Source organism: Colletotrichum paranaense (assembly GCF_030867605.1).
Source record: "Colletotrichum paranaense strain IMI 384185 chromosome Unknown Scaffold_32.1, whole genome shotgun sequence".
Classification (NCBI taxonomy): Eukaryota; Fungi; Ascomycota; class Sordariomycetes; order Glomerellales; family Glomerellaceae; genus Colletotrichum; species Colletotrichum paranaense.
In genome coordinates this window covers 1-9,473 of record NW_026848990.1, presented here as the reverse complement: position 1 = coordinate 9,473, position 9,473 = coordinate 1, and the positions used below count along the sequence as shown (strand labels likewise).

Sequence of the window (9,473 nt, the reverse complement as noted above, 5' to 3'; positions counted from 1 at the left end):
TCTCAAAATGTAGATATAATGTCGTTTCTTCCTTGGAGCCCCATGCTTCCATATGATCCCCCCCCCCCCTCTTTTCAGTTCGCAACTCTTCTCCTCAGACTGTGCCATGTATTTAACTGCAAGCCTTCCGGAAACGCTGCGATCCTTTCAGTTTGACGGCTTTCCATCTTGCGAACGAGCTATTTCGCCGTGTTCTGACACCCAGAGAATTTCTTATCTAGTCCAAACGAGGGGAGCCGGCGTGTCCGTTCTGCCCGTTTAGCTCAGGACTGTCAAGCCGCTTGGTTATGTTGCGTGCCAAGTGAATGAGCTGCCTGAGCTGGAAGTCGGAGTCATTCGTCCCATTATTAAGCTGTGCGCCGACCAGACCAATTGTCTTACACATACTGATGAGAGTCTCGCGCGCTAGCTTCGAGGCAGTCTCTGGAGATTGTTGGCGGTACTGTTGCCCTCGCCTGTCGTCGATCGTCGAGAAGGATTCAGGCTCGCGAAGAACTGTCAAAATGGACGGGATGCCCGTGATAGTCGGACTACCAGGATCTCTTTGGTTGCGCGAAGCAGTGGTAGGACTTTCTGACATCTTGCAGTGTTGAATCAAACGAACGTGACAATCGTCTCGTGGTTGTGTGGCTTCTGGATGGCCTCTGGGAGGTGAGTCAGCAATCGATGCGACGAACAGAAAGCAGCCAGAGCTGCTTAATAAAATTACTACTTGCCAGTGACGGTATGGTGAGATACCTGTATGAGCCAAGTATTGAGGGCGCAGCTGTGTCGGGGCCAGAGGGAAGTTTAGAGAACGATGGGAACAATCTCGCCACTTCACCTGGGATGGAGATGAAAGAAATAGAACAGCAGGAGGCGGGACACTCTGTCACAAGGTCAGACTCCGTTCAGAGTTTCGCGTCTGTCTCCTCATCAAACATCGTCTGATGTTGACAGAAGACATTCCGCGTGTAGCCGCCACTGCAACACTTCCCTGGTTCCATTTAAGGTTTCGAGCGTAAAACGAAAACATTCATGTCTGTTATTAGAAACATGGAGAAGAAGCCTAAACGTTCGAAGCAGTGTATGATTCGCTGATAGGTGTCAACTCGTGGAGGCTGAAAGGTGACTGCTTCCTGGTTCATCTAGTGACATCTTGTCGCCTTATCAGAGTTACGAGAAGCCTACCTACCCTGTCTCTGTGTGGCACAGTGAGGCAGAACATCTTGGCGTATCTGGCTGCAAAATGGTCGCGGGGAAGGGAGACTTTCTGCTCTATGGCAGTTGGACTTGCGGGGAGACGACGGACGGGCCAGAATCCTGGCTTGCGGGCGTCTAGGTGGGGTCAGAGAGCGGCGCTCGGCTCTCAAGTCAGTGCAACACTGCAAAGACTATCAAAATTCGCCGGCTCCTGTTTGACCATACGTAAGCACCCGCTCTTCAAGCTGGTTCTGCTGTATACCTAGGGGATCAAAGGTAACAAAGTGAACGCTCGGGTATTAGGTGTGTCACGCATGGTCTTTGCTCATGACTTTGGGTCCAGTCGTGATGAACCTTTCTCGTGAGGGCCTGTCAACTCTACATGTACGATGCATAACGCGACTGGCACGACAATGAATACTCAACTCACAATGTATTTGGCTACACCACGGTCTGAGCGAGCAAGGCCAGAAGCTATATGTTTCTGCCTTTCCTCTCCTCGTGTTACGTTTTTTCAAGAGCGATGGAGGGCTTAGATCGAAGGAACCGTCAAGTGTCAAATGTGTCGAAACAATCGACCAATTTGCTTGACTCGATATCAATGAATAAGTAGACGATGCCGAAGGGGTAGGAACAGGACGGCGCTACCTGTGGATAAGTAGCATTTCAGGAGAGATAGCCTGTGCCACTTGCGATTGTAGACCGAACTGAGACCACCGAACAATTAAGTACGTTGCCTCAGTAATGAATGTATGGAACGCAGCTGCGATGCAGAACGCTATTAGCTTCAGATATAGCGGTAGTGTACCTTGGATAGCCCCATCATATCAATTGACTTTCTTTTCTGGCAACTACACAGTAGGTTCTCAGCAATATCCGGGGATAGCTATTTGCTTCATCCGATAATATAGCCATCTGCTGTCGAGCCTTCACGGAAGTCCAGGTCCGTAAAGAAGGAATCCAATGCCTTCTTGTACATCACAACACTCATGAACTATCCATGTCACATCAACACAGAAGGACACCTTCGCCGCTTTTGAAAGAATGGATACTAGTCACACACTAGCGGCCCATGGCAGTGTATAACAAGCAAGAGTTGTGAGCAAGATTGCTTCGTGACATCCCTTCTTGTTCTTCTCCTTTTTGTCTGTATCTTAACTACAGCTCCGAGCATCTCCTACAATCAACACCTAATCCTCTGCTCCTCGCTGTTCGTTTTTACAAAACTCGACCGGGCCTCTGGGAATTCCCTCCCACAGATGGCGGGCGATCACAAAATCAGTTCTTCGCCATTGCCTGCTCAAGGTATCGTGGAGCACAACCACGAATCAACCCCGCTTCTCTCAACGAATGCGTTTCGTGTCGCACATCACTCAATCTCAGGATGCATTGCACATGAGGGCGAAAATGGACCCAGCGGGTTTCATATCCGCCACTTCCTCTACCTTATGTGATTTGGCAAAGGTCATGTACTGGCTCAATGTTGGTCAACGTATTCTGGACTCTTTTATCGATTGCCTTTGTGTTGCAGTTCTTGCCTGGTTTGCAACTTTCCAAGTTTGCCACTGCCTATGATGTAGCTGTCGTGCTGTTAGCGAATATCCTTGGGTTTGCCGGACAAGATTTTGCCTGGAAGATGTCCCAGGTAGCTGGTCTATTGAACGAGACGACGTTTGGATTCCTTGTCGAGATAATTCCGTTCATTGTGCCCATTCTGAAGCACGAGACATCCGTCCCTCGAGAGAGCAGCGATGAAAACAATCTCATTCCTGTCATCCAAGCCCCGATTCTCGGGAGCATCTTGACGAACTTATTACTTTGCCTTCGTTCGTGCTTTTTTTTTTTACTCAGAGGGGGTCCGCCATGAATGCCAAAAGTTTCATGCCATTGTGTCCGAGTTCGGCAATGGACTACTTTTAGTTGCTGCCTTCGGACTCTTGATCCCAAGTACCTTATACTCTGCCCTCAAGTCCGAGACAATTTCCAACCTCCCTGGGATCTAGGTGAGCCACGAGAATTTCACCGAGGGCACTCTTCAAGCCGATGTCCTCCGCATTAGTCAGGCAATCTCGATTGCTCTCATTGTTGCCTTTATACTTCACGTCTGAGCCTCTGGCGATTACAGTGATTTACCGGGAGCTATTACTAGCAAAAGCGTAGCCATCTTCTCATGGCGGCCCGCCCGCCTACTACCACTTTGCTAACAACGTTTCAGGATATGTGGCTGGTGGTACGGCTGGACGTCCTATAGGGGTGCCTTTACCAGCAGAAGCTCTGCGCGTATTACAGGGTCCTATCATGCTTTTTAACTTTACGAGATATGTATATACTAGTATACACCATCAAAGGGAAATCATATATAGAAATATGAATAAACAGGGTGAGCTTTTTTTACGCACGTAGTGCATAAAATAATAAAAAACCAAATACGTTACGTCTGGTATCAGGCCAACAGCCATAGCAGCATCTTCGATGAGGTCATTGAGACAGATGAGCAACGCGACGCTGACCGTAAAGGGGATATGGAGAAGCCCAAGTTCACCTTGACTGGATCTATAATCGTCCTATTCATATCATGGTACTAGTGACGCTTCTTCTTATCTTCCTGGTCCGAGCCATTGAACACGTCGTTCATGGCAGTGTTCCGGACCAATCCTCAGGACTCAAACTGCTCCCTCTGGTGGAGAAAGTAGCGAAGCATTTGACAGCCATTGATAAAGCTTAGGATGAGGAATAACGCTCGCGCAGGACGTTCACGAATCATAGTACATGATTGACAACTACATAGACATGAGGTCATCACGTTACACTCTATCATTGCCTGGCTCCTTCCATCCATGCGGCTCTCCTCAACGGGCCACGGTCTTTTTGGTTGAACGGGCTCTGAAGAACCCCATGGATCTCAACTGTCGGACATTAATGATAGCTCTTCTCGTTCTATCAATTCTCGTCGTGGGAAATTATCTGCGGGATGGAGAATCAACCTAACTCGAAGGTGCTTGGCTTGTATTAAGTGTACCTCACAGATGAATAATAGTGCGCGGTCGCTGAACGATTTAGGTTGTGTGTACAACCATTGCCATCGCTTGCTGGTGTTATACCACCCTGACGTAGCAACTTCCAATGACCTATATTCCATGCATAGTGTCAACGCCACAATCAGTATTGCGGCACTTCAAGAACTCCAACAGCTGTTGCGGAAAGGCCAAGTAGTTTGGATTGAAGTTTGTTGAGGATTGACGAAATAATCCACCTGCATTTATTGGTAGCAGAAACAGTATAGAAAGCCTGGCGTTGACCTTGGAATCATGTTAATCTCGATAGCTTACGACTTTTCCATCATGTGGTTGATATGGGCGGCGTGACAGTCATGCACAGGATTGGAGGCGTGCTCACGATTTTGACCCTTCATCTTCTACAGATTCACTGTGATGAAAAGCTAACTAAGTACTTGTTGATGGTCCCAGGGCATATAGTTGTCTGTAAACTCCCGTCATATGTATTCCGGGACGTGCTCCGAATGCTCCATGTAATAAACTTGAGCTAAGCTAAATATCCTCCGAATCGAACGAAACACTCCCTAGGTACATGTCGTGAAGGAAGGCCCAGCTCCAGTCGTCGGCACATGTACTTTCCGGTAAAACGGATTGGTCCTCGCTCGTAACCTGTGTGGGTACCAAACTCAATGGCGGAGGCTGCATGTGATCCTTGGCGCCTGACGCTTTCTCAGTGGCCAGTGTAGATTGTTGATTTCGTGAGTCTGAGGCCGTGAGAGGAGATATTTCGAGTAGCGTGGTAGGCAAGCTGGGCCGGGCGGAAACATCCTGTTGTGTGGTTTTCTCGAGAGTCGGATTCTCGAGGCGCGTCCGGTCGAGATCTCGTTTAGAATAACCGTCCTTCATGATTGAGCTATTGCTGACCATTCTGTCGGAATTTTCCACCCATTCTTCCAGGCCTCCAGTATCACCTCCCATGCGGACACCAAGCCTCACGCCCGTGGGCAGTTGAGGTGAAGTACGGTGCCTGAGATTATGATGGTGATCCTGGACCATGGCTGAAAAGTATTGATCTACTTCACCAGATCTTGCGACGAATGCTGCTGCCACTCCTGAATTCTTTGCCATGTTCTTCAGGGCGTCAAGCATGATGGCGGTGTTACTGCTACACACATTACTCGACGGAGTCCCGGGATCCTGGCTGAACAGTTCTAGATTGCGGGACAACGAGCCCCGGGCATCCATGTGTGGAAAGTATTTAGCATAAATTGCCACAAATGATGCTGTATAGATGACAAACGCGACGAGAGGCGAGTGTGGAAGACTTCCACCTGACAAGCGGATCAAAGAAACAACAGTCTCTGCTGCTCTGAACACTTCGCTGGCACTCTCCTCCCAGAATCCAAATGGGACCGCGTTTTGCGGAAATGTTGGCTCGTCTAGTGGACCGCTCGGCTTTTGGCAGTTGATGGGAACGAATGGAAGGTACTGGCGATGGATCATTATCGTACAGAGGGAATACAGAAGGTGCAAGAGGACGAAAGTGCTCGAAGTGTTCTCGTGACGGAAGTAGTTAACAGTGCTCATCGTTAGATAAAGTCCCGGGCTATCGAGCCCGTGGCCGAAAGTCTCCAGTTCTCGCCGCAATTTATAGAACGAAGAATCATGACTCCATGGCGGGACGCTTTTCTCTAAAAAACGACCTCCCGCGTTCGTGTACTGGGAAATTCGACCCCATATGTTTGTCAGTTGCACAAAACAACCGAGAAGACTGCAATCATGGAGCGCCTCAGGTTCGGACAGATTGCTGGAGAGAAACGGTTGTTGATTTTGACGGCTCAAATCAAAATCTTCTTTGGCACATGGCAAATAAACGTGCATATCTTCGAAACGTATGAAGAAGGGTCTCTCCTTGCCGCAGGAAATGAGACGATCGAAAATAAAACAACTGAACATCGTTCTGCGTCTGATCTCTCGTTCGCAGGTTGCCTCTTCGCATGTAGGAATTGGCTTGCTTTCGTGTCCGAGCCTGAGTGCTTGCGCCATGCGTCCCGCTGCTCCAATGAGCATCCAGGCTGAAAGGCCTTCGTGATCTGGCGAGATCCACTCATAAAGTGCAAGCATAAGCAGGGCCTGGACGCGCTCAACCGATCCAACAGATGTTGCCTTGAGGAAAGAGCCAAGCGAATTGTCCAACAGCCTCGCAAATGAGTCATAAGGAGCGTGACCTTCCGGTTGGTCATGAGGTGTGTTATCGTAGTTGCGGGAGTCGGGTCCGACGTCTAACATGGGCTCTGTGAGGGGCAATAGGTCTGGGTGATATCTCCCTGCCAATGCCAGGATCCCGAGAAGAACCAGACAAGTATCAAAAGATACTTGGTCTTGCCCAGTGGTTAAGTCATAAATTGTCCTTTTGATTGTCGGTGCGTGAATGAAGGGGAGTTCAACGGCAAAATGCTGTTGGAAAGTAGCCAGTATCTTATCCCACAACCCTCGGTCGACGCACCGAATAGCCTGTAGAACCTCGTGGCAATTACTTTTTGGCGCCTTGGCCATGCGAGCCCTTCGTGGTCGTTTCTCCCGCCCAGAGCCTATAACGCTTGCATCTTGCTTATCGTCAAGCGGGGACATGGGCCTTTTAGGTGGCAACGGAGCTGGAATGGGCCAGGAACAATTGCTACCGTTCCTCTTGCAGTTCTCGCAGGGAGAATCCAGCTGGCCAGTGTTGTCGCATTTAATCTTGGATCGCCTGCACCTCACGCAGGCAATGCTTGATCGGATCCGCATTGTCGCCACCATGTTCGTTGCCGCTTAGGTCTGGAGTTACGACCTCGTTAGGCTGCTGGGTAAATTTTAATCAGATGTCAGGCACCGTATGAAGTTCAAATCAAACGCAGCCCGTTTATGCAAGAGGTTCATAAGTGGACACAGCGTTATCAAGTTTGCTGATTGACGGAGTGCGCAGGGGTTTTGAAGAAGAGAATGAGAACTTGATGAGCAGTCTAGTCTGAGTGGCGGGCTTTACGCTTGGAAACTTCTTAGCACAGCCACAATTTTTACTCTCATTGCTAACCTCGCGCAGACTTTCAGCCACACTTCGGCCAATGCGTGCGCCGGTTTCTATAGTACCGAAAGGGCGGGCTCGGCTATTTAATTAGTTCGGAGTACTAAAAACATAATTTAAAATACTGAATTAAGAAATCTAACTTATAAACTATAAGTATTTTATTTATTAATTATGTTTATATATTATTTTTATTAACTATTTAAGTAGTTTTTATTTATATTAATATTTATTTTTTATTTCTATTTTTACTAGCTACTCGGGCGATTTTTAATATTAGTTATTTGTTTTTTTATTTCTACTTTTATTAGCTGCTCGGGCGATTCTTAATATCGGTTATATAGTATTAATACATAGTATTAGTAAATACTCTTACTATCTCGTTAAACTATTTTTTTTAGATATTCTTCTACCTTTTTAAACTTTCCCTCTTATAAAGTTTATAATTACGGATTAATAGTAATGTTAAGTACGATGCTACTACTTTATAAGCCTATTTATTATCTATTAGCGGTTTTTACTACTAAGACTTCTTATGTCTAGATATTAATATACTATTTACTTAGCTAAGTTTACGGCCCTCTAGATAATAGGAGCTTATAATAGTAGTATTAGAAATACTATTATTACCGTTATTAAGAATAGTTAGCGCTAACCTTACTATATCTACTTTAATACTTTTAACTTTATTCGTATATATATATATATATATATATATATATATATATATTTATTACCTTCTTTCCTTTTTTAAAATTAAAAAACGCTACTTCCCTCGCCGTTTATTACTATTACTCTATTATTATTACCCTATTACTATTACCCTATTACTATTATTATTAAATTATCTATTTTAAATATATACTATTGAAATACTAAAATACTAACCTATTAACCTATAAAGATACCTTAAGGGCCAGAAGTTCGATCCTATAAGTATTATATTAAAGGACCCCGAATTATAGTACGATCGTCTTAAAAAATATAGATTAAATATTATTAACTTAAAAATTAAGAAGAGGTATATTAACGTAGCTATTATTATAATTAGCGCCTAGCTTATATAATATAATAACCTCGAAATACCTAACTAATTCTTAAATATTATTAATATTTTAAAATCGCTATATAAAAATAAATTAGGTAGGATTAAAAGGCTAAATCTAGAGCTATTAAAAAAAGCGGAAAGTAAGGGGTAGTTTTTAGTTATTTAAAAAGCGATTAATATATTATAGCAGCGGGGTTATTAATATTTTAAGTTTAGTTAGTATTAATAGTTATTAATAGCTACGGCCGGCTGCGGCTAGCTATAGTTAATTATAAAGTTTTATTAAAGTATATAATAAAAATACTTAATATTAACTTTAATAAACTAGCTTATTTATAAAGGCGAAGATAGCCCCTAATAAAGCAGGTCGGACCCCAAAGGGTTAATATTAGTTATAAAATATTAATATATAGTATTAATAGATATTCTTATTATCTCGTTAGACTATTTTTTTTAAATTTTCTATTTTTTTAAACTTTCCTTTTTATAAAGTTTATAATTACGGATTAACAGCTTAATATTAATATATAATATTAATATATAATATTAATAACTTTTAAGGTCCGGCCTGCCTTATTAAGGGCTATTTTTATTTTTATAAACAAGCTAGTTTGATTTTATATTCTGTTTTTATTAGTTACTAAAGTAGTTCTTAATATCGATTATATAGTATTAACATATAATATTAATAAATACTCTTATTATTTTTATAAACTATTTTTATAAATTTTCTATTTTTTTAACTTTTTTTTTTATAAAGTTTAAGATTATTAATAATAATATTAAGCGCCCGATATTATTATTTTATAAGCTTATAACGTACTTAGCTAAGTTTATTACCTTTTTAAGTAATAATAACTTAGAATAATATAATATTAAAAATACCCTCGTTATTATTATTAAGAATAATACCGACCTTTCTAAGTCTAATTATTAATATTTACCCTAACGCTTTTAACTTTAAATCGTATATATATATATATATATTTATTACCTCGTCTTTTTTATTAAAATCGAAAAACGCTACTTCCCTTACTATTTATTATTATTATCGTATTATTATTATTATTATTATTATTATTATTATTATTATTATTATTATTATTATTATTATTATTATTATTATTATTATTATTATTATTATTATTATTATTATTATTATTATTATTATTATTATTATTAT

At 42.6% G+C, this 9,473-nt stretch overlaps 3 protein-coding genes across 3 annotated transcripts; 1 reads left to right on the top strand and 2 right to left on the bottom strand.

Annotated features, from left to right (window-relative positions):
• Positions 1–217: 217 nt before the first annotated feature.
• On the bottom strand, positions 218–580 carry CPAR01_16774 (uncharacterized protein; the record flags this gene model as incomplete). Its single annotated transcript, XM_060501018.1, has 1 exon — positions 218–580. The coding sequence occupies one exon, from the start codon at positions 578–580 to the stop codon at positions 218–220; it is 363 nt and encodes a 120-aa protein (XP_060340281.1).
• Positions 581–2,662: 2,082 nt separating this feature from the next.
• CPAR01_16773 (calcium/proton exchanger) lies at positions 2,663–3,049 on the top strand (the record flags this gene model as incomplete). The annotated part of the gene is made up of 1 exon (XM_060501017.1): positions 2,663–3,049. One exon carries the CDS (start codon positions 2,663–2,665, stop codon positions 3,047–3,049), a length of 387 nt encoding a protein of 128 aa, XP_060340280.1.
• A 1,681-nt stretch (positions 3,050–4,730) lies between these two features.
• Positions 4,731–6,965, bottom strand: CPAR01_16772 (uncharacterized protein; the record flags this gene model as incomplete). The annotated part of the gene is made up of 1 exon (XM_060501016.1): positions 4,731–6,965. The coding sequence occupies one exon, from the start codon at positions 6,963–6,965 to the stop codon at positions 4,731–4,733; it is 2,235 nt and encodes a 744-aa protein (XP_060340279.1).
• Positions 6,966–9,473: the final 2,508 nt, after the last annotated feature.